This window comes from Drosophila mojavensis, unplaced genomic scaffold (genome assembly GCF_018153725.1).
Source record: "Drosophila mojavensis isolate 15081-1352.22 unplaced genomic scaffold, ASM1815372v1 contig_231, whole genome shotgun sequence".
In the NCBI taxonomy this organism is placed as follows: domain Eukaryota; kingdom Metazoa; phylum Arthropoda; class Insecta; order Diptera; family Drosophilidae; genus Drosophila; species Drosophila mojavensis.
The window spans coordinates 6,186,802-6,212,577 of NW_025318772.1; the positions used below are offsets into that span (position 1 = coordinate 6,186,802).

Genomic DNA, 25,776 nt, shown 5'->3' on the forward strand with positions numbered 1-25,776 from the left:
GGCGACAGCCTGGTGCGGCTGATGGTGATGATGCAGCGCGGACTGCTGGTGCGCTGGATGCGCGGGATGCAGTGGCGGCAAATGATGATCCCTGCCGTTGAACTTCGTCGTGACGACGTCCTTAAAGTGTTGCAAGAATGTCGTCGTCTTGAGGCCGGTATCTTCCAACTGTGGCGAAAGCAGATCCAAATTGCAGCTGTTCCTGAGCTCTGCGGCGGCTGCGAAGCGCGCTGCGATGCTGCAATCACAAAAGACCAGAATACAACAAGTGTTAGCTGGCTGGCATTCAATTTCTTTTAATTGTATTCATTATCGCAATTACTTTCGCTCCAGCTCTATCTTTATGTATCTATATCTACTTCTGCCTCTGTATCGGTATCTGTAACTGTATCTGTAACTGTGCCTGTATCTCGGGCTGCGGCTACCTGGCAGCTGTAGCAAAGCGCTTTCTGTTTTTTTATCACTTCGAGGCAAACAGTGAGCTTAACCCAAACACCAGGCAACGGCAACTTAACACCAAAGACGTCAAGGGGTTAATACCACATCAGCACCAGCAACATCTCAGGCTAGAGCTGCCGATGCCGATGCCGACGCCGACGCCGACGCCGCTCCCGATGCTGTGCCCTGTAACCAACCGACTGGCTGTGGCGCGGACCACGAGATGTGGCGTTGGGGCAATCGTAAATCGTGGAGGTTTCCCAGTGGCGGGTGCCGCGCTTGCCGCGCTCGTCGAGACGTTTGCGACTTAAGTTGACAACGCGGGCCACTACATGGACGGCAGAGATTCCTACACCTACACGTTCTTATCAGAGGAGAGCGGGAGCGGCAGAGAGCTTGCAAAGATAAGAAGCTGCTGCTTATCAATGTAACAATATTTACATTTCTGTGAATTTTTTCTTTCGCTTTGGGTCTTTTTTATTTTTATTACCGCTGCAGCCGCACAGACGCCGTGTTGAATTTGGCAACCGAGGCGGGTGGGCAATAAACTCAGACGTAGCTCTTAATAAATTCTCTTAAAATAAATATGAAACTTTCAAAAGAAAAAGAAGAAACAGCAACGAATCACTGACAGCGGTATAAAAATAGACAGAAATGTTCGTAAATCAATTAGTTGTGGCCAATTACTGGAACTATTCCCGGTAAACTAGTTGGCGCTAAGTAAACGCGATTCACGATTCGAGTTTCGCTCAATTCTGATCGCGGCTGGCACATTTGTGCGCTATCAACGAAGCCAAACAAAGCGCGCGTTGCAATAAATTCTTATCTAATCTCAATCATAACAAAAATAAAAGCATTCAAAAAAAAAAAAAAAAAAAAAATAGAAGAAAAATAAACTAAATAGTTGTAAAAAATTTCATAAATTATACGGCAGCAGCGCAATAAAAAATAAAAAAATATATATATGAAACATTAAACAGAATTCTTAACTTTCCAGTCGTAAATCCCAAAGATACAGGAGACATCTAATGTAATCAAATATTTATTTGCCATATTTATTTGTCAGCGCCTGCCTTAAATTATGCTGAATGTTTTTTTTCTTTTTTGCCTTTCGAAAAAATTTATTAAATTTCAATTTGATTTGTCACTTTCGATTTCGATTTCAGTTGTGCCTCAAATTGAAAATTTATACTTGATAAAGCCGCATGATCTGCACTTGATCCCCAGTGGATTAGTGTGGCTGTAATATTAAATTGCCTTGCGGTTGTTTTAATAACAATAATAAACATAATTTCACATTAAACAGATTTATATAGCCATGTGCCACAGCGCTTTGCTTATTTATGGCCACACGCAATTTTGCCTTAATTTTTTCTTTTTTCGTATGTTTTCTATTTTTTTTTGACTTGATTTGTTTTTGTTGTTTTGTTTGACGTGTCGCTGGAGATGAAAAGTTTTGCATTTGGCATTGTTGTCATGAGGCGGGGCATTGAAAAATTGTTGTCAATTCGTGCGGCATCATTTGTGGCATATTTATATGCCGCACTGCATATAAATATTATACTCTGTTTGCTTTTCTTCTTTTTTGTGGAATATATTTTGTTTAATTTGCCTTTTTGTCAAGTCATTTTATTTCAGAAGTGAGAATTTATTTACATAATGATTTTCTAAGACAAAGAATGCCCGAAATTATTTTATGCCACTTTATTGCCGCAGCTTTTGGCGCTGTTCTCCCCACTTTTTGTCGCTTCTTCGCTTCGCGGGACCGCCGACTGTCGCAGCTTCTATGCGGCAGCGGTTCAGCTGCCCTCTGCACCGGTTCTGTTATCGGTCGCTGGCAGAGCAAATAGCAAATAGTTATAGCCGTAGGTGCCAAGATTCTATATTCTGTGCTCTGCCAAGGGCATTTCTATTTAATTTTATAAATGTATTTCAATTTCAATTTAATTTCAACATTTGGCTCCCTCTTTGAATATCTCTGTTTGTATACTTCGGGTTTTTCCATACCAAACAAAATTCAAACAGACAAAAAAAAAAAAAAAAAAAAAACCAAATTATAATAACAAATTCGCATTTAATTGTTCATGTGACGTCAATGGCAGTTAGCATCTTAGCTCACATTTTCTGTGCCCAGGCCCCCTTACAGAATGAATGTGAGACAGTTTATGGTTGCACTGTCTGACAATTACGAGTTGATTTATGTTTGGCGTGAGAGTGCAGCTCACTAAGCTCTAGTTCAACAAGTTTTCTTATAACCAGCTTTAGGACTTAAGTTTATTTTCGGGAGCTTTTGGCATTGCTATTTTATCAAGCAGTCAGAGCCTTTGCCTCTCTGCGAATGATCAAACAGTGTTAAGAAGCTGCACATTGAAAATTTGTTTGAAGAGCCCCAATGTTTACAATTTCTGTGTAGAATTTCTCTATCGTTAGACTCGTCAAAAAATACTGAATGTATTATATATATTTTATATTAATAAAATTACAATTATTATATGGAATTCATTCGAAATCATATATAGTTTTCATGTTATAAGTTTTTAAAGAAATTATTCAAGTAATCCCGCAATAAATATCTTAAATAAACATAAACATCATCTCTCTGTGCTCTACGAAAAATCTCTTTTATCTATTTATAAGATCCAATCATAAACTATAATATTTGGTTTATTGGTTGACTTTTTTGAGAATCACTCACCTCTCGTTATGTAGAAAGGAATTCAAGTTAATCCACTTGCTAGCGCCGTCAATTTGACTGCTGGAAATGATCCACTGCTCCGAATATGGATACGATTACGATTTGGATTTGAACTTTCGTCTTTGTTTTGTTTGTTAGTTTAGAGTTTAGCACTTGAATGAATGTGGGCCAAATGTTGTGCACTTTGCAATAAATCAAATTGCTTTCATTTGAATTTCATTAGTTGGCTGACGCGAAAATCAAGAAAATTCCCTATGAACGGGAACGAACTGTCGCGTGGGTTGCGTCGGCTATAAATCTTTTAGAATCTTTGAGAAGTTGTCGGGAATTTATTGATAAATGAGATACCAAAATTTTCTCTGCGCTTTTATTATTATTATTGCTATTGTTGTTGTTTTTATTGTTGTTGTTGCTGCGATTGCAACAGATTTGTGTGTTGTTTATATTTTCGATGACTTTCGATGGCTAATCAAGAGCTAAAACATTTAAAGCGCTTTTTATAGTTTGCACACAATTTGGCATCGTTTGTTATTGTTGTTGTCGTTGATGTTGATGTTGTTGCACACGCGTGTGAGCGAGACGGCAGCTCAGGTTCAAATAAAAATCACAGTGATTATGTTAGTGATTAATTTTAAGTAACTCATGGATATGTTTTTAATGCGACTTTGATGCCAGCTCGTTGCCGTTATAGCCTCACAGACAACAACACACACATATACACATGCACACACGGATACGTAGACAAACACGCACACACCATACGCAGCTGCGGTGCTTTTTAGCACACACACTCACACACACACACACAGAGAGAGAAATAATCAGGCGGTGTCGTGGCCGTGGTCGGTGGTCGGTATATTCGGCTGTTGATTCTAAATCCGCGTCGGCTTTAGTGTTTTAATAATTTAATCCAGCGCGTAATTAGGGTAAGTATATGAAGTAGCTCAAATGTTTGATTGGCTGGCGGAAGCACACACAAAACGGAAACACAACGCGTCTGCACCCGTAACAGGACGTAGCTGAATTGAAAACGAATTCGAAAGCACACGCAAAAGTATCTGTTGGATATGTCGCAGCGACGGCAGCGGCAGCGGCAGCAGCAGTAGCAGCAGCAGAAGCAGAAGCAGAAGCAGCGAGTGCGTGACGGCGGCGGCAGTTGTTGCTGTGGGCTGGGGGGTGGGTTGGGTGTCGAGCAGCTTGCCTGTTGGCCTGCAACTTGCAGCGACGGTAACAAACGGTAAACGCACACGAGAACTCACTCACACACACTAACACACAAACACTAACACACGACAGCAGCGAGTACGGCGAGCACTCAGCGAGTAGCTGCCAGAGTCACGACAAACGAACGTTAAGCAGCGGCGACGACTGACGGGCGAACGGCAACTGAATAGCGGAATTTGATTTTACCAACTGACTCGCACGCAACGCGTACGCCTCGCATTCACATGGCCAGCCTGATGCTTTCCGTATCTTATCTGTCCACGGGCCCAACGACGACGCGGGTGCGAGAGAGCGCGCACATGCCGGCGAGCAGCGAGTGCCGTAGCAGCAGCCGGGTGTGAGCGAGAGCCAATGAACTGTGCACGCAGCCAAGACACACCCCAAATTCCGTTGCCACTGGTCGTTTATCGCGCACACACACACACACACAGTCATACACTCACACACTCACACACTCGCACACTCGCACACTCATTCACTCACTCACTCACTCTCTTGCTACCGCTGCGTCGCCCTTGTTCATGCTCGCGTGTTCGCTTGCTCGCCGTCTCTCTTGCTCTCTCGCCTTCACCCTAGCAGCACCAGCTCGCACAAATGTTTACAGAGCGCCATTGCTCCAGTTCTGTTGCCGTTTCTCTTTTGGCTTTTGCGTGTGCCACGGCTTCAGCCTCCCTGCGCGCGCGCACCTATCCGCCTGCTCTCATCCTCCCCCAGCCCCCAGCTCCCCTCTCCTTTCCACAATCCCAGCAATTCAAGCTGCTGGGAACTGCTTCTGTTTATTATTTGGCTGCTGTTGTGAGGCTCTCTCAAGGGTTTGATTTGTATTTGTACTTTGTGGGTCCTTTGTGCCCGCTTCTGTTCGAGCGCCCCCGCTGCTGAGGGCAACCGAAACCGTTACCGCTGCCGTTTGCTACATGCCCGAGCCCGAGCCCAAGCCCAAGCCCGAGCCCGTGCCCTAGCCCAAGCCCTAGCCCGATTCCACAATGTTCATAATAATAAGGCTACTTCTATCGTACACTTTTGAGGGCTGGCTGTCTTTTTACTGGGTGTCAAGGGCGTTTTGTTATCCCATTATTCTCCGTTAGCCGCCATTGTTGGCTCTGCTTCTTGCCGCTTGAGGCGCTACTGTGCGCGCCCCTCGCCTCTAACTCTGCGTCCACCACGCCCCGCCCCGCCCCGCCCCGACCAGCTTGCCTTTGCCTTTGGCTTGCTGTTGTTGTGCTCTCGATTGTGCACAAATAAATAAATAACTGTTCTTTTTGACGTATACCCGCTGCCTGGATCTGTCTGCTTCCTCCTGACTTTGCCACCCCTATCCCTTCCGCCTTCCCCCATCCAATTCCCGCTCTGTTTGATTTGCTCACTCCGGCGCAGTTGGCAGATACTTTTTGCCAAAATGCTTGGAGCAAACGAAATTTATTAAAATTCACAACAGCTTTTGTGCAGTTCATAATTTTGGTTTTTATTTCGCATTTGCCTGCTGGAGTGTTTGTTCCATTGTTTATTCTTTTGCTTTTTATGCTGCGTGACTCAAGATGGGGTATTAGCAGACGGATCTAACCAGACAAAACGGTTTTCTTTTAGTGTCAATCGGAAGTGCGAGAAGATTATATTATTTATTGTTATTAATCTTTAGCTTGAGCATCCCGATTTCTCTCTTTCTCTCCCTCTTACTCTCTGAACCAAATCAATTTGATTTATGCTTAAACATTTTTGAGATCATATAGATAATTTATTTTTTAGGCATTAAGAGAGCATTCGAGTAACTTTATTAGATTAGAGCTTTGACAGCCAGATAGATGGAAGTGCAACCTTGTAATCTCTACAAGCAAACGCTCTCCAAAAATCGTCCACTTCAGCAATCAGACTTTGTCGAGTTGGCAGGCGGCAAATGCACTTTGAAGTTATATAAAAGAAAGAAACTACTTTCGATTAGTTTTGGTCGAGCAGGGCACTCGGTGGAGCGTCTATTGCCAGGGCAGAAGCTGAAGTACTCGCGTATGTCAGTACTCTAGCAATATCATAGCCCATTTATGGACGCAATGATATGGAAAATGACTTCTCATTCGATCGGAAAACCCCCCGGTGAATAACACCTGCCAGTGAATGTTGCTCTATGACTCGGGTCTGTTTTATGTCGATAACCTGCGGCCAAAAGGGTTAAATGAATTTCGGTTTGATGTTCTGTTGTCCTGTAATTACATTTGCGTCATTGCAGGACGCAGACTATAATTTGGTCTAACCAAAGCCCATTTTTATCATCAATAACCAATGCAGGGCAAATGCCAAATGGCAAATGCCAAATAGCAAATGGCAGAGGCCACTTTTCTATTGCTGACATGATATCTATTTTGGGGCGCAGCGTTGTGGGATTTACCCAGGCACATTTCAATTATAAGAGAGAGAAAAAATGAAACCAAACAAAATTAGACTTTCGACTTGCCGGCTTGATAGCTGCCGGGACCGAGCCAATGCGCAAAAAGGGGCTTTAACATAGTTGTGTGTTATCGGGTAATTGGAATGTTTCCGAACAAAATGGCGGAGCTCCACATAAGGGCTACGTGCCGTAAATTATGTGCGCTGCGGCTAACTGTTGTACAACACATTCGGGGAGAAGGTATTTCAAGAAATTACAAAATAAAAACTCTTTTTAAAATATTGGCCTTTTTCTGTCTTCTTTTATTGCATTTCTTGGAGTGTAATCTGTCAAGTGTCTGAAAGTCTTGTATCCTTTGATGGCCGAACAACAAGACCTAATGCTCAGCATTCGTGAAGTCGCACGCGCACACAAAATTGATATGCAAAGCATTCGAAGGCGGCCAAAAGTGCCACAAATCTACACCTAACGCAAACACACACACGCATACACATACATACACACGCTCTCACATAGAGAAATGTAGCTACATGCACATTCGCATCCTCATTCACGTCCGCGCCCTTGTTGTTGTCACATTTCCCTTTTTAAGCAACTACCAAAAAGTTCACAGCAGTCGTTGCAAAGTTCAGAGCCATTGCTCAGTCGCCAACTAATCCGGCCTAATCCCGAAACATGACGAAATGAAATACGATGGTGCGTAGGGAGCGCCGAAGATGTCGCTGCCTGCAAATGTTGCCCCTATTTCATCCCATCCATCCCATGGCGTCGCTGCGTTCTGAACTAATTTTGTATGCCTTATGAGACGTGCGCGACGTTGGAGTGGGAGTCGGTGCTGGAGACGGAGTCAGAGTTGCCTCTTCTCCCTCTTAGCTCTGCTGCTCTGCCCATTTCCTTTGCCGAAGTGGGCAACTCTTTCGCAAAATGGCGGCATTGATTTCCTGCCCGCCTGCCAGCGAAGTCAATTTTCAGGATTTGCGAACGGCTTTGCTGGCCAGCCTTACATTCTTTAGCAGAGATCTCTACGAAAAGCACTTCCCGCAAGCAGTCAATAAACTATACGCACACTCACACACACATACACACATGAGTGTGCCAGCTGCTCAGTGGCTTTTGCCGACTATGAGTGTCGCCGTCGTTTGTTTGTATTAGTGTGCGTAGCATGTCCTTGTTGACATTGGCAGCTCTGTAGCTCTGTAGCTGTGGCAGCTAAAGCAACGCCCTGCATAGAGCCAGCTAAAAAATCTGTGAAAATAAACCCACAAAGCTCGCATCCCCATCAAGCCAAATGCTTGAGTACCGAAGCCACCGATCGGAACTGAATCTAGGAGTAGTTCAATCAGCTTCCAGCAGCCAAGCAAATTGCTGTACTAATTAATAAGCGCAAAAGGCAACAATTCAGAGGAAGGCAAAAAAAGAGAAAAGAAAAGAACGACATCAGCTTCAACGAACTGCGGTCCAAGCAGCTGCAAGAGTCGCAAGTGGCATGGGGCATGATGCTGCTGGCTGTGGCAGCCACGTTCTCCTGCGGCAGCATATCGATTTAAATTAATTTTTGTTAGAGAGATGCTCAAGCGAAAATCCTCCATTACCGTAAAGTACTTGTAACAAAGTCCCCGGTGCCCTGATGTCGCATACGTATGCCGGACGAGCCAGCTGCAAAAAAAAAAAAAAAAAAGAGAAGATATCGGGAAAAAAATACAAAATAAAGAGACAGGCCAGCAGCGGAGCTCGGACTGCAGGAGCTGGAGCTGGCGCGGGCGCAAGGTGGGCCTAACAAATTAAGCGAGACACACATCGTGTCGTGGACACCGCCGGAAGTAGCAGGACCAGTGAAAATATGATGACATTTCCATCTTGCGGACACGAAGCATCCGTGGCCAAAAGTTACATCGATTGTTGGCCAATTTATGCGCGGCACGTGGTGTGTGTGAAATTTCCATTTGTGACGCTGAGGCTGAGGCTAGAACCACGCAACAGCATCCTTTGTCGTAGTGCCTCATCATCTTCTCACACACACACGCTCACACACACAGGGACATAGACTTACACATTCGTACTCTCTCTGCCACCTTATCTCCAGCCATTCCATGACCCATTCACTCGTCGCTGCACTGCAGCGCTCTGATTGGCTGCGCTCTCGCCACTCGCTACTTCAGGGCCACGCCCAACGAGTGCTGCGCGTCGGGGGTGTGGCCTGCACGAATTTTGTGGTTACATGCGCAAAGGTCTCGCCGGAGTGCGCACAGACTTCCCCAGGCACAGGATGCGTTCTTCCATGGAATTGTTGGTGCGTGCCCCTCTTTGGCTGTTGCACATTTCCCAGTCCGGCGGTCTGGCGAGTGGCGCGTTCCAAGATTGGATTTGTGCGCTCAACAGCAGCCGAACAGCTGTTTGGGATTGTTTTGATAGCATTTTAACTAGAGAGTTGGCAACACCAAGAAGAAGACAAAGAATGAAATGAAAAAACGTGGGCATGAATACGCAACAGAAAATTGATGGCCTCAACTTGTGGCATTTAATTAGGCTCCTGCATTACCTGGACTTTGAAGCAGCGCACTGAACTCTGCTTCTGCTTGATTTTGTAAACAGAATGAGAAGTCAAAAGTAGACCAAAAGATATGGGCAATCATTGATGTCGATTCACATTCGATTTGAACGCTTTATTAATTATTATACAAATTTGGTTATTAGATGACATTATGGCAACAACTGTCCTTCATCTGTCCTCGTTTACCACTTAATATTATTATATATCTGCTTTTTTCGCTCCTTTTTTCCTACGCAACTTTTGTGTCTTGCTTCCCATTTGTAGAGTATATTTTATATTGACTCATGGGCATCAATCATTGAGTGTGTTTTGTAAGCACGATCTCTGCAATCGTTGCTCAACATAGGCGGCACCACATCAAAGCTAACTCTGACTGCCGCCCAACCAACCAAGCACCACCCAAAACAAAAAGCGGACATCAAACAAAGCGCGTAAAGAGTAAAAGCAAAATAATATATATTCATATATACATAGATATATGTTTGTGTATAATAGATAAATATATATGTATATATGAACACTTTCAACAGTTGCCGCCACCAAAACAAAAGAAACAAAGTAAAACAAAAGTGCCCAAATTGATCTCAGCCATTGCAATGGCTGACACAATCAAAGCACTTACATGTGTATGTGCGTGTGTGTATCGTCGATACTTATCTTTGGTATTTCGAATGCTCGGTATCGATTCCGATAAACTCTTACAGAGCAGCGGCGTAATGTTTGTACATGTTTGGTTTTTTGCAGTTTCCGTGTGTACATAATTAATTAATAAATCAAATAAACAACAATAAAAAGAAACTATAACAACCACAACATTAAACAGAGTTCTGCATTTGCCATTGATATTCATCATCATCAGCAGCAGCAGAAGAAGAAGCAGAAACAGCAGCAGCAGCAGCGAAATCAATTTGTTGAATTCTTATCAGTTATCGGGGCAAATGGCTGCCATGAAATTGGTCGAGTTTCTGGAAGGGATGGACCGAGGGGGCCCACAAGTAATCCATCAATTTTCGGTACAAGCGAAAAAAAGTAGCTGCAACCGAACATCAGAGACGCCGCCGCCAATGTCGAAAAGTTTGATTTTCGGCTTTTTATGCGCTCGAATTAAAATGGGGATTACAATATCAAAATGTTTGCTTATGATTTATAGCGGGCCGAAGACAGCAGACGCAACCACAACAGCTCTGACACTGTCTCTATGACTGTGACACCGTCTCTGTCTCTGTCCGCCATATACTAACTATATCTGTATATATATGTATATCTATTTCCCACATGAAGATCACAAATCCCATGCCCCGTTCCATTTCCATATGCTCAGTTTGTCGGGCTGCATGCGCGGAACGTGAGAAATGTGGGCTGACTTAGTGCAGTGGTTCAGCTGCGTAAGCCACATGGGCTTTGGCCAGATCTAAACGCCATTTTCCATAAGGCAACCCACTGCAAGGTGGCCGCCGACTCTGATGCATGCCACCATGGCTCCGTGCTGCTTGCCTAAGCAAATACTACGCATTCGAATATGTCCCACAACTGTGAAGATTTCCCAATCATATTTGGTATGATAACTATTTCCATATGCATTCTGGGCCTTCGATTCTGGGCCCTGCGTATTGGGCTCTCGCCTGTGGGCAGGTGTTGAGTGTTAGCTCAGTTTCTCACAGGGTGGGGCATGCAGTGTTTGCAGAGCTTACGATTGTGTGTGTCTTTGGATTATGGATAATGTTTTAAGTTAACTACTGCATTTACTTTGGATTAAGCGCTGGTGGGCGTGGGAAGCAATCACAACTCTCAAGGTCTAAGAAAACCTTCACCAAAAATTGAACCCATAAAGGGATTACATAAAGTAAACAGAGAACCTTAGATTGATTTGACAAGGAAAGAGTTGCGATAAGCAAGGTATTATTATTTTTCATGGACAAATTTATAACTTGTATGTATTCATATCACAGAAAATATCCATACACTTATGTATTTAAGCCAGAGAGGGAATATAATATAATTTATTTTTTATTATTTATTTTAATGAGTTCATGTTATATTTATTTATATATTTTGTTTAATTAAGGATGAGGATTTGCAATATATGGAACAGAATTATGGCTAACAACATATCGAACCAGGTTTAGATGAGAATAAGTATATGCATAATATATTTCAGTCTAGCCACTAGATACGCTTGCTTGCATTCAGTTAACGAGCCAGACAGTGTAAATAATAAAGAATCCGAAGAAGCTGCGCGATCTATTCTAAGTGGAACTGAGGGGTTGTTCGCCTGGTCCTTTGACATTTGAAAATCAGCTCAGAGAATTACGAGTGCGACGCCACTTTGTTATTTTTATATTTTCAAATTATAAAAGCAATGGCAGGCGGCTTTGTTGTCACACTTGGCTAGAGGCTGGAGTGTGGGCGGGGGCGGGTTCGACGCGTTCGACGCGTTCGGGGCCGTTGCTGCTGTGGGGTTTGGCCCGTGTGCGTGTGAATCCTTGACACGCGCTGGCGCTTTCAAAATGCAAAAATAAATAATTTCAATTTAAATTCGTTGTTGTTTTTAGCCACATTGATGGGCGCAGGCAGTGGCAGTGGCAGGGGCGGGGGGCAGGCACTTGGCTGTAGTTGTTTTTAGAAATGAAACATACGTTTCTTGCGCATTGTTTTCGTTTTGATTTTAGCATAAACAACAGTCCAGGGCAGACAGCGAGGCGTGGGAACCGACAACATCGATCGGCCGTGGCACAGCCGAGCGTCAGCTGTCTTTAATTTCGCAATTATGTGCTTAACTTTACAGCCCTGGCCTAAGCCGGCCACTAACTACCAATTTGGCTACTGTTCGCATTGCCATTGGCCATAACTGATTCCATGGAGCTGGCGTCCAGTTTGCTCCGCTGTTGTGCTGGCTGCTATCAGCAACAGGCAGCGGCTAAGCCAGCTTGTCAATTTTGTATAAAATTTATTATTTTATTTGCGTCAGGTATTTCTCTTTTTGTGTGTGTGTGCGTGTGTGTATGTGTATGTGTGTATAACAGTATATTCTCTCTACTGTTGGCAGCAAAAATTATTTACATTTTGCTTATTGCGCCGGTTGCCCATTGCCTCTCGTCCCTTGCCCCTTGCCCTTGCCCAGTTTGCTCGCGAAATATATTTTGCAGTTGCATGGCCAAAGGCAGACCACTGTTTGCCCTTGTTGTTGCTGTTGCTGTTACTGTCATAAAGCGTTGTTGTTTGCCCTCGAACTGTGCCTGCTATCACGGAGAGTGCCATAAAACTTGCATTGCATTGCACGCAATCGACAGCGACAACAACGCGACATCGACAGAGAAATGTTTGCTCAATTTATGACCCACAGGCGCTGACGTCGTCGCCGTCTGGAGGGCCCCGGGAGACCCGTCAATCCGGCCGTCCGACTGTCCGCCTGTACAACAGGGTCAGCAGTTAGCACTTACCAGTCAAAAGTCTACACAGTCACCAGTTGCATTTGCTGCCGGTCATATTAATAAATCAGTCTGGTATATCCTCCAAAAAACCAAAAGAAACAAAAAAGAAAAAGAAAAGAAATCAAAAACAAAAATATCAATTTGCCATTCGCTGGGTCCCCAACAAATCAATTTGGCAGCTGATTGGCGGTCATATGATGATGCCTCATTCCACTGACAGCCGCTGGACACTTCACTGACAGCCGCTGCTGCGAATTTTCAACTCACTTCACCTTCGACTGATAGAGCGTCGCACACCTTGGACTCCAGTCAACGGCAACGCGGCGTATGAGTAATGCCACCCGGGCGAGGGTGGAAAGCATGAAAGCAGAACGCAGAAGGCAGAAGGCAGAGGGCAGAGGGCGAAGCAAATGAAGCAACAAAATTCAGCAACAGTAGCCGCAGATTAAGAACCTTTTAAGGGATTCATGATTTTAATTTTTTTTCCTCCTGCTCACAATGCAGCTCGAACAGAGTATCTGGACTATATAGTCCACTATATAGCATGTGGTATATGGAATGAATGAACTGACTTGTGCAAATTGCTACAGATAATTATAAGAAAATGTGATTATTTTTTACTTTTTATCAGCTATTTTCAAAATTCCAACACTGATAATAAATTTCTAGATGAATCATATTATATAATTATATATTGTACAATAATTTAGCAAAGCCTTCTGATTCAAATAAATTGAGATTCTGTCATGTCATGTCTGAACTATGCAAGATTATTTGTTAATAAAAATAATCTCTTGAAGCTATAAATCTGAAAACTTGGATTAAAAGAATTTCATGTCAAAGTATTTAAATTTAAAATTATATATATAAATAAATAAATTCTTAATAATTATTATATATGTATATATAAATGTATATATGATTTACATTGCTAAATATTGGAATGCTTGATATTAGTGTTTCGCTATAATTATAGATCTTCTCTATCAGGTAGAGTATTCTAAATTCGGTTCGTGCAAATTAATTTGATTTTCTTATTTTTTCTGGCATTTTTGTTGACATTGTTGCGTTGCAGGACGTTTGTTTACTTTGCCATTGGCCTGGCAATTTGGCAGCAAGGACACGCACGACAACAGTAGCAGCAGCAACAGCAGCAACATAGCAGCAGGAGCAGGACGAGCGAGTATCCTGGGCCGTGTGCTACGGCCGTGTCCTGCTAGATATCCTGGTTGTTTGCTTCGCGCATTAAGCTAATTATGGCCAAATAAAGCGGCTCGAATCGAAGCGCGCGCTCTGTGCAAATAGCAGATGAAACAGAGCTAGAGGGGTGGCTGCTCTGCCGCACAGGATGCCAGCACTTAACTTCAGCTACAGCCTTGGTTTCCTCTAGCTGTGGTTGCGTTTTTGATTGTTTTTCAATTTTCTGCATTGTTAGACTTTTTGTTTCCTCTTCTAGTTGGCATTGTGGGGCATGTTTAATTTGCCGAGATGTCACGTGTCGCCAGAACAACTGCAAGTGCAGGCTAGACACGTGTCTGCCCCGCTCCGCTTCCGTCCGCTCAGCCCTGCTCTGTCCTGCTCTGCTCTGCTCATCCCATGCACCAGCTGTTTAATGTAGACAGCGGCAATGGCAAATATTTAAGCAAATCAATTTTGTATGCTCGCCCATCGCCCGGGCGTCAAATGGCAAACGTATCAGCACACATTGCGCACGCCCCGCTCTGCCCCGGCAGCAGCTACTGCCTGGACCAGTTAGCGTCCAGCCACGTGTCGTCGTCGTCGTCGTCGTCGACGCGCCTCTTTCGTTCTCGCTGCTAATCTATCAAACGCGCGTTGGCAGCCAACCAAATTGAGTTTGTTTGGATATCATTCCCGGCCTGTGTGCCTCTGCCTTCTTGTTGTGCCGACAGCAGTGTCCGCCTTTTGGCTACCTGCCCGCAAAGCCACTGCCAAAAGCAACTTTCACTTGCCCCGCTGCCACCTCAGCTCCCATCGACGCCTCAGACTAACAACTTTTGTGCTCGGTTCCCACATTGTGCTGCCGCGTTGACGTCAACGTCAATCAAATTAGGCTGTCCTTGGCCAGCGCTTCAATGCTTCAACGCTTCTACTCTACAGCGCATCGACGCTTGCCTGCCCGTGCCAAAGTTCACACATCAAATGTTTTCCAAGGGTGGCTTTTAGTTCCCTTCCCTTCGTTTCCTTTGGCTGTTGCTAACTTGCGATTTGCGTTTGTAAATGTTTTTCTAATCAGATTTGTCTGCTATACACGAGGGAGTGCAATTTGTTTTGATGTGCCAGGCGCAATCCGTTTAAGTGACATCTGAGTGTGGGTTCAAAGGCAGCGATGACAATGCCTACGGCACGCATAATTACTTCTGCTCTTTTGCCAGGCACAGCACTGGGACAGACGTCGAAACTTTTTCTTTGCTCCAAGACCATATGCTTTTGTCACTATCATTGTAGTTCGAGTTGCTAATATATAATATTTAACGTTGGTTAGTGTCCCAGTGTCCCTATGGAGCGGGTATCTATCCTAATAGATCGTATAGTTTGTATACGAGTAGATAATTTTGGATAAATCTTTACATCTACGATTTCTTGATAACTTCCTTCCATAGCTCTAAGTAGTATCAGACCTCGAGTTATCTTGGATATTCCGATTTGTGTTCATATACACCCAATCCTATTTTTTGATAGGAAATATTTAATTGAACACATTCAACCTAAGAATTTTCCTAATCGAAATTTCAGAGTTAAGTTCTTCCCATGGTTCGTGTTTATAGATAGCAAAGCAAATCAACGCCAATCCCATACTATACTATATTCTTGGCAGCTCTATTAGCAGAAGCAAAACAAAAAGAAAAACTCATTTCCAGTAGCCAACCCAAACTGATATATGTAGTTAACATTTGCTACTCTTACCCAATGGAAATCAAAGCATATTTACATATGGCTTAGATATCGTGCGAGCCGATAGATATTTGGAAAAGAAAGGCAAATGCCTTCTGTCAGTATCCGGTTTTAGCTGCAGAGTGACACATTCGCTCTACTCGATGGCAATCGGGCGAGGTTTGATCGATTGGTTTTTAAGCCCGCCATTAAACTAAAATAAATAATCATCGTTGGCATTGTAAATTCATAAATTAATAAAACAACTGCTACTGCAACTGCAACTGGAACTGCAATTGGCAATCGATTTATTGCATCGCCTCTCCAAGTGCCAACATTCGAGTGATTCGATTCGTGCAATTGACCACGGTCACAAGTTGTGCACAATTCTGGGGCTCTCGGTCGGGTGCAATTTTCATTGTTCGCTTTTCATTTCTCATTGTTGTTTCGTAAAGGCAAATTTTTGCCATTTTTCAATCGCATATTTTACTTATTTCTTGTCTCGCGGGGGAATTAGATTTTAAGACCCTTTTGCGTTCGTCGGATTACTAATATTTAGCAAGATTTTGCCATTCTAATTGATTGTTTGCCCATTCGACGCCAACGACGACTGGCCGCCACCTCCTCCTCCAGGGTCTCCTCCAGCTGTGCTTATCTACCTCTGGGTAACCTATCGATCTATGTAGTTATCTATTTCAGCTCCACTAGGAGTTATTCAATGCGCACGTCCCGCCTTCGCCTCGATGTACATATGCTCATAATATCCATTTAGATATTACTAACAATCGCCAGCCCATGCGCCCTGCCCTGCGCTGCCTTTCCCCGCCCACTCTGGCTACCCTGCCCATTTATTTGCGGTGCGCATTTATTTGTGCATTACACTGCGTAAGCGCACTTAAGTTGCTTTTAAGCCCTGGCGCCGATCCAATTGCGAAAAGGAAACGGGTCACAGCGCACAACACACACACTAGCACGCTCGCACACACAAGCACACGGAGGCAAAGCCAAAAGCCAAATGGCGCCATTTGTTGATGACTTGATGATTGTCCATTTTCCATTCCATTTTCTAATGTAGTCAGTGAAAACGTGTCGAGTGCACAGGTAAAGTTGTTTGCAATGAACATGTTAATTGGTATCTGAAACTAGCTCGGATGACACTAGTGGCGCCATCTATTGGTCACGTGCTTTTCTGCTTCAACTCTCTGATCTTAATGTGTGGTTGATGTCTTGGCTAATCGCACAGAAGATACTGTACCAAATAGCAGTTGTATTAGGTAAGTTTGCTTACTGTGAGTATAAAATATCAAATCTTTCCCCAATTAATAATTTATTATGAATATGTGTAATTAAAAAGATAATAATAATAAAAATATGAGGAATTTATAAGGCATATGAAAACATTCAAGTGTTTATTTTCAGCATCTTTTAATCTGCTTTAACTTATGAACAGATAGGTATGAATTAGCATATGTACCCCGATTATTACACGAAAAGCGCCAAGTCTTTTGATTAAGTATTTTTTTATTCATAATAAAATTACATACTAAACAATAAGTTCACTGAGTTAGAAGTTCAGAGGCAATGGAGCTCGCTAATTTAGCATATTTTTACTTAAGACTCAACCTTAACTAAATATATACAAGTTAAAATACTTTGGATGAGTTGCCGCCTTAGTGGCGTGGAGTGATCTTTACTCTGAGGCCATCCTTGGGTCGCAGAATCAGTTCGCCGAGCAGCGTCAGGTCTTCGCGACGATCGACAGACTCGACCTTGTACTTGCGCAAAACTGTCGAGATGACAGCCTTCTCCTCCAAAATGGCAAACTTCTGCCCGATGCAGTTGCGCGGACCAGCGCTGAAGGGTATATAGGCGAACGGATGGCGACCGGCGCAGTTCTCGGGCAGGAAGTTGTCAGGATTGAACTGCTCGGGCTTGGGGAAGACGCGCGGATTGCGATGCAGCGCATAGGTCATGATGATAGCCTGAGTGCCAGCGGGCACCAGTTTGCCACCTAAACGAACACAGATATTAAAAGATAACCTAAGATGGTTCATTGGATCACCTACCGATGGTTACATCCTCGCCCACCATACGCGCCATCATGGGCACGCTGGGAAACAGTCGGAGTGCATCTTTGATGCAGCACTCCAAATAACGCATGTCGAGCAGATTTTTCATTGTGGCCGGTGTCTCTGTGTCATTGCCAAATATGGACTCCAGCTCCTCGACAACGCGCTCCTGGTACTCGGGATTGGCGCCCAGCAAAAACAATGTCCACGAGATGGCGGCGGAGGTTGTGTCATGGCCCTCAAACATAAATGTATCCACCTCCTCACGTATATCCTCCTATAAATGTGATACGAAACGAATATGACATATGTCGAATAATTTCCCTAATGGTTTTCCACACTCACATTGGATAGGACTGTGCCCTCTTTGGATGCGTCAATCAGTAGATCGAGGAATGCAAGGCGCTTCTTCTTGCCCAGATCATCGTAGGCATCGGGCATTTCGTTGTTGTTGTTGTTATTGTTGTTGTTAGCCAACTCCGCTTTGCGCTCACGTATCACCATATTGGAGAAGCCATGGAGCGTATTAATATAGCTCTGATGAGTCTTGTAATCCTCTGTGAGGCGGAAAAGCAAATCGCTTTGCAGCCAGATCTTGGCCTGGCGACTCTGCACAATGGAGCCAATGCTATGTGTGTGTGCGTGAGGGTTGTCAAAGAGATGGGAAAAGTGTTGCATTAAATTGAAAGTTAGTCAAGTGTTAGAATGACTGCCTGCCTGTCCGTCTGTCTGTCTGTCTGTCGGACGGTCGGTCGCTGTGGCTGTCTGTCTGACAGTTTGTCTGCCTGTCCGAGCATCTGTGCGCTTTATGAGGCATGATATCAGCAGCAACAGCAGCAGCATTTTCCATTGACATCTTAATCTCGCATATTTTTCGCTTGAGTGAAGAGCACCCCAAATACACAGCACACACACACACACACAATCATAATGCGAATGTGGAGTGTGTGTGGGAAAGTATTTGACATTTGCACTGACAGCTCTCAATATGATGTCCCTTTCCCTGTTGCCCCTGATAACCTTTCGCTTATAACTTGCGCAATTGAATTCTAGTTCCTCGACCTGAATATTATAATATTATTTATTCTTTTGGTAGTCCAGACTTACCCATAGACCGCCTTCACGTACTCCGACTCGCTGTTGCTCTGTGCATAGATTTTGCGACCCATGGCAGTTTCTGTGACGCAATTAGCAGTAGGTTATTTGATATGCTCTAGCTGTGCCTAGATGAAATTGTGACATTGACACTTACCGCACACGATGTCCAAAGTGCAGAGTGTGACGTAGGGGAATATGTTGAACGCCTCGCTGCCCAGCTCCACGGCCAGTTTGCGAGCCAAGACGGCGCTTTGCTCGTTGAAAACATCAATGAAATCATCCAAGATTTTGAAATGAAAGGCGGGCGTCAGAATCTGCAGTTGTGAATTAAATATAAATATATATATACACACATATGCATCAGTTTATCGACTGACCTTTCTGCGGGAATGCCATTTGCGATCTGTGCTGGTCAGCAGACCTGTGCCCAGCCAGGGATGCAGATAGTCGTAGTCGTGACTCTTGTTCACAAACTTCTGACTGTTCAGTATGGGCTATAAGACAGATATAGTAAATGTTACACAGCTCTCTGTTTATAATGACTGCTGCTAATTGTTCACTTACCTCCACGGTTTCCGGCTCGAAGAGCAGCACGCGCGGCGAGGTGCCCTGCCAGACGCGGTTGATGCCAATGCGTGTGCCCCACAGTTTCTGCATGCCTATGACTCGATTGAATAGCTCTGTAAAACGATTAAAGAACCCAAACAAACAGAAACCAGTTACGAATTTGTCTCAATGGTTTGTGCTCTGCGAGCCAGCTGAATGCCTGACTGACAGGCAGTTAACGAGCGTTTAAGTACGCATAAATAATAAATAAGTTTCGCTGTCTACGTTGGGGCCAATGTTTGGACTGCCAAATGACTACCAGATCAATTTGAATATACCACGTGAACATAAAACAACAGTGTCAAGAAGTAAGTAAGGGTAAGCAGTAGGAAGCAGACTTAAACTTCAGATATAAGATAAAAGAGCTTCCTCCAAGTTTCTGACATAAAGATCTTAAACATAGTGTGTAACGCTCGTAAATCCTATTCTGATTTAGTAGACCTAATTACTTAATTATTCTTAGGTTTCTCTATATAAACAATAAGTATTTTATTATAAGGAACTGGACTGTTTTTAATGGATTATGCATACCAAATCTTTATCATATTGGTTCACATCCTATCCAGACTAGCCTCACTTTTATTTTGAGCTTTATTTTTAGAGGCTGTGCAATTCACCTAGGTTTTCAGTGCACGTGTGAAAATTGTTTGCGACATCAATTAAAGAAAAATAAAAGCTTACAAATCGTGTGTGAGAAGCAATCAAGGCCGTCATCATGTAAAACGCTGTGTTAATTTTAATATGTTACACTTGTTTATCACGTAGGTAAACATAAATAACATAAGCTGCTCTGTCTAGGCAGCTTCTTGGGTTTTTCTTTGCCCTTTATTGCTGGCCGAGAAACCTGAGCCGGCGCACGTTGCTCATGCAGCCCGGTTTTCTGCTCGGTTGCTGCATTAATTAAAACGATGACACACACATACACTCAACTAAAAAGACAACAACAACAACAACTATAACAACAATAAAAAAATAAAAATAAAACACACACTCACCATCTCTTTCAGAGATGTCTAATAATGATTTTATGTAACCCAAAGCTCAAGCGTCAACACGAATTGTTGAAGAAAGAAGAAGAGGAGCAACACCTAAAAGACAAGCGGCTATTGCTGCCCCCTTTATGGCTGTCCGAACTGCCGGTATGTGGCATCGCCTACTCTGATCCCCCGCCCAGCTCCCTCGGAGCCGCTGTTGTCCAGCTGGTCGGAAGTCTGCATGTTTTATCATGGCGAGAAATAGGTAACAATCAAATTTCCTACATGCAAAAAAAAAAAAAAAAAAGAGAAGCAAAACAAAAGGCATATCAAATATTTGACCGGCTCACAATATTCATTATGTTTTTTCGTGGGCTGATGTTGGTGTTGTTGCTGCTGTTGTTGTTGCTGAACAGCTTGTTGACAAACTGGACGTAAAAGAGTCACAAAAAGTTTGGCTGGCTTAAATTGCGTTAACAATTTGAATTTATGTGCCGCTTCATGAGATGCAACAATTTGTCATTGGACCCAAATTGTAGCACATTAAATATGAAATAAAAACTCTTGTAGAGTTGCTAATAATCTAATATAATGAACTAGAAATATAAAAGTAAGGGTTGAATATTTGGCTTAATTTTATAATTGAACATAAGCATAGACTCCACAAAGGTTATCTCAAGTATTATTATGGCAACAGTTGCTGTTAATGTACTTGTCAAATTTAGCTAGCAGTCAATGCCAAGCCGCAACCAACCACGACCACAACGACTCAAAACTTAAGCTCAAACTCAAATCGAAACTCAAACTCGGATTGAGAGTCAGATTCAGCAGACAGAGCCAGACAACTTGGCTTTGACTGCCAAATGTTCTTAGCATTAGAACTTGAATTCATAAAACCCGATGCCGGCCTTGGTGTCTGTATACACTTCAAATATGTTGCCAGTCTTAAGCAGCTTGTAGTCGGATAATTATGAATTAAGAATCTCTGGTAGTTGGGCCACCGACTCGACCTTGAGTCAACACAATTTATTGCTGCGTCATGCAGCATGTGGATGCTACTGTTTGGTCGTTCGAAGTGCTCTTAAATCATTTTTCAATTGAATATTAGAGAATGCTTAAGTTAATTCGAGTTGTTGCTGCAGGGGCAGCCCCTATCGGCACGATTAGATACACAGAATCTATTAATCGCAACAAGTTCCTCGACTGCCTTGAACTGAACACAAGAAACATCTGCGACCCGCAAAATAAATAAAAAATAGCCAAAAGCCATGAGCATATAATTAATATTTCATTTGCATATTTGCATATATTTCTTCGCTAAGAACTTACTAAAGAAAAAAGATTAATTTGTTAGATAATAAACTATAGTCATCGATTCGGTTTGCGATTCGAATACACTCCACTTTTCGCTAACTTCTTTTCTAAGAATTATTTCAAATGCAATTTTTTTATTCTATATTATATTTATTAAAATATTATTTCTGAAAAAGACTCGTAAGCTCCATACTTATTCTATGCCATAAATATTCTTCGCCATAAAATAAATTAAATTGTCTTTCTTAAGATACACTTAATATTTGCTTAGGATCAGGTTTGGGTGGGGTTTTATATGACATTGCATATATTTATAGCACTTAAATGGTATCAAATAAGTATTTCTCCTTTGGTTTGTTCTATCCAGAGAGATAAAAGACAATTTAAATGCATTCACAATCTAATTTATTAATGCGACTGAAGGCATAATTAAACCTGTTGCCCAAAAGTTACGAGTATGCCTCGAAGGCAGGTAACTTCCGTCAGTGCTCAGCATTGAAGTGAACGCTACCAAATTCTCATCTAGCCAGAAAAACAACTTCACTTAGCTCTGCCTGGCAACATCTATAACAAAGAACCGACAACAAAGAACCAGCCGTATAACAAAAACAAATCAAAAAGCCCCTGCGGCAGAATATAAATTATTATTATAGCATAATATGGAAATTAGGCATAGAGTTCAATAATATGTTAAAGACATGTTTGCTACACAATTAACATTTCATCTTGAACTTGACCAACTGAACAAGCTGTAGCCCGTATCTATTTATTTGTGTGTCTATGTGTCTATGTATCTATGTATCTATGTATCTATGTATCTATGTAGCTATGTATCTATGTATCTATGTATCTATGTATCTATGTATCTATGTATCTATGTATCTATGTGTCTATGTATCTATGTATCTATGTATCTATGTATCTATGTATCTATGTATCTATGTATCTATGTATCTATGTATCTATGTATCTATGTATCTATGTATCTATGTATCTATGTATCTATGTATCTATGTATCTATGTATCTATGTATCTATGTATCTATGTATCTATGTATCTATGTGTCTATGTATCTATGTATCTATGTATCTATGTATCTATGTATCTATGTATCTATGTATCTATATATCTATGTATCTATACATGTTTCTTTTAATCTATATAACTATCAATCTATGCGTGCTTCTTGTGTTTCACTAAAAAGTTTCCGCATTTAAATGTGTGTTAATTGATATACATATGCTTGTATATTTCATGTTACTGCGGAACTATTATATTAGATTAGCTTAGCGAATTAGTCATTCGATTGAACGTTCAATGTCTGGTGCTTTTCCGAACGACTCTTATGTTTATCAGCTACAAATGCTGTTTCGGTGGTTTTTAGCTACTTTTGAATGCCAAGATCAAGATCAAGATCAAGAGCAAGCAAGAGCAAGTCCAAGATCAATGCAAGCACACGTCCGGCTCAGACCCATGGCTTGGCTAAGACCTTTTTGGGAGTTTCGTGTGCCACAGAGTTTTACGACCATTTATTTTACAATATCTCAAGTGTTTTCTTATTTTGTTTTGTTGTCTAGCTATATTTATGATCGACTACCGTTTTTAAAGCTGCTTCAGTTCTTTATAAAGTTGCTCAACATTGTCTTCAAGTTAATTTCATTCAATCAGCAAATGTCGAATTTCCGCTATTTACACTACCGAAAGGGCCCTATTTGCAGCTTGTTATGTTTTTATGTTTTTCTTTCGAGTTGGTGAAAGTTTTTGCCAGCTTACTTCATATCAAGTTCAAATTTGGCATTTGCCAAAAAATTAAAATAATTATGTGATGCACACTATGTATGGGTATTTGTGTTTATTTTATTTTGAAGGTCTCATTACAGACTTTTCTATGCAAAATTACACAAGTAAATTGGATATTACAAAATATATTATATATAATATAAAATAATTTACATATACAAATTTTTCTGAATCAAAGCACGTGTGAATTCTGTTATTGTGTAAAAATGAAGCGATATATAGGAATTATATATGACAAATGAAGCTCATCTGTATGTTAAACAAATATTCTACTGCTACTCTACTCAAACCTTAATATTTGTATCATCAATATGACAATTACCATTTTATTAGCACATTTTTGCACTACATTATTTGTGTATTTGGTATTTATTAATCCGTCTAATTTGGCCCCTATAAAAAATAGATTCTGTGAGATTCCGATCAAAGAAAAATGAAAGTGAAACTGCAAGTAGCATAAAGTTCTATCAAATTTAGGAAGAACTAAATACGGGGCACACTTGTATTGATTCACGTAGGCATTCACTGATCGTATTGATCTTGTTTCGCTTGTCTATTAATTAGCACCTAATACCGCGTCTACGCTTTATTTACTGCAAGTCATATTGGCTTATTCAATCAGATCAGATCGCTTTTCAGGGTCCAGTCAACAAAAGATCTAACTTATAGATCAACGACAGCATACTCACCATCATGATCCACATTCATTTCGATTGCATTTCCCAGAAAGGGCAGAGCGGCAGGTCCTGGTATTTTTTCAATATATTTCACCCAACGCGCGCGTCTCTTATTATAGACCACTAGAAATATTATGATCGTTGCCAGCAGAAATATAGTTATAGGGGAATATCCCGATATGATCTGAGCGGCTTTGGAGAGCAAAATGCTCTCGGCCATCAATGAACTAAAAACTTTTGAGGACATTTTAAGAAAAGAATCGTTTTACACTTGGCTTCCAGCCTTTGGCATGTCCTTCACAGATACACACAGAATATCAAATGCGATTTTGTGTTGTTCGATTTTGACCCGGACCCGGTTTCGTGCTCTCTATTCGATACAAACGCCGCGAACTCCGACACACAACTAACAAATAACTCGAGTTTGCATAAAAATTTAAAAAGAAGTGCTAAAATTTCGGCTTGGCGTTTCGGCTTTTCGAGCTTCGTCGCTCAGTTCGGCTGCTGCGAGTGTGAGCCGGAGATGAAGCCGATCGCATAGACGCTGTGAAAACGTAGTAGAAAATCTACTACTACTCGGCCCGTACTCACTTCTGTATTAGTAATAGTTTCCTCCAACTGCTATTGTCTTTTGTATATAGCTATATGTACATATATATATATATATTCAACATGAGTCGGCGCTTTGCAACTGTTGCTGCTGCGGCTGGTGTTTTGTGGCAATTCAAATTTTGCCATAATTTTTGTGCATTTATGACTACAATACATCGTTCGCATATTAAAAGAGGGCATATATTGTGACGATTCGCCAGCTGCTGTAGCCTTGCCTCTATCCTTCATATATACTCGTATAGGGGCATTTCTGTGAAATGTTGCTAAGAAATTACCAGAACTGACCGAAATATTACCAGGTAAGCCCTCACACCTATGCTAGTTGCACTTAAAGACTACTACTACTATTACTACTATTCTGTTACTCATCAGTTATTTCACTGATTGTACAGTGTATTAGTCGGTTGATTAAGCCTGCTTGCAGCATTTGGCTTTAATTGCTGCCCTTGCATTTGTCTCTCAAAATTCATATGCAGTAAACTGTGTGGACAATTGCTCGACAGTTCTGTTGGGTCTATGTCGGCTGTCATCTGTCGGCAGTCGGCTTGGGGCTGCCGGCTTAGCTTGGGCGCCCGTTTATGGCATTCAGTCGTTGCATTTGTTGGCCTCTGAGTGCAATTAGCAGGTGTTTTTGGGATGGAATCGCTTTGATTCTATTAAAACCTTAGGCTGTCCGTCTATCAGCCAGTCGAGTAGTAGATACACATTTCATTATATGAGTGCAATTAAAACAACTTGACTGTGTCATGTCCGCCACTGAAATTGGAGCGTTTATTTCGAGTGGTCAGAATTTCATAACTCACGTCAAGTCGACTTATCCTCTACTCTGCCGTCTACCTGCCTCAATAAATTAGCCAAATTCGCAATTTAGCATTCGCCATTAGAACATGATAATTAAAAATAAACTCTTACTTAAAGTGGTCCAAGGTCGGGGACAAGTTTTCTTATTCAAAACATTTGGCAGCTTGTGTTAGATAATGGAAAATATTTTCATGGTCATGGCTGGCTGAAATCAAA

General features: G+C 42.1%; 1 protein-coding gene across 1 annotated transcript; it reads right to left on the minus strand.

Moving 5' to 3' along the window:
* Positions 1-17,109: 17,109 nt before the first annotated feature.
* Positions 17,110-24,567, minus strand: LOC6575132 (cytochrome P450 4c3). Its single transcript, XM_002001114.4, has 8 exons — positions 24,160-24,567; positions 19,340-19,455; positions 19,153-19,269; positions 18,930-19,089; positions 18,785-18,854; positions 18,023-18,305; positions 17,675-17,954; positions 17,110-17,619 (listed from the first exon to the last, which is right to left on the minus strand). Exons 1-8 carry the CDS (start codon positions 24,392-24,394, stop codon positions 17,279-17,281), a joined length of 1,602 nt encoding a protein of 533 aa, XP_002001150.1. The 5' UTR covers positions 24,395-24,567; the 3' UTR covers positions 17,110-17,278.
* Positions 24,568-25,776: the final 1,209 nt, after the last annotated feature.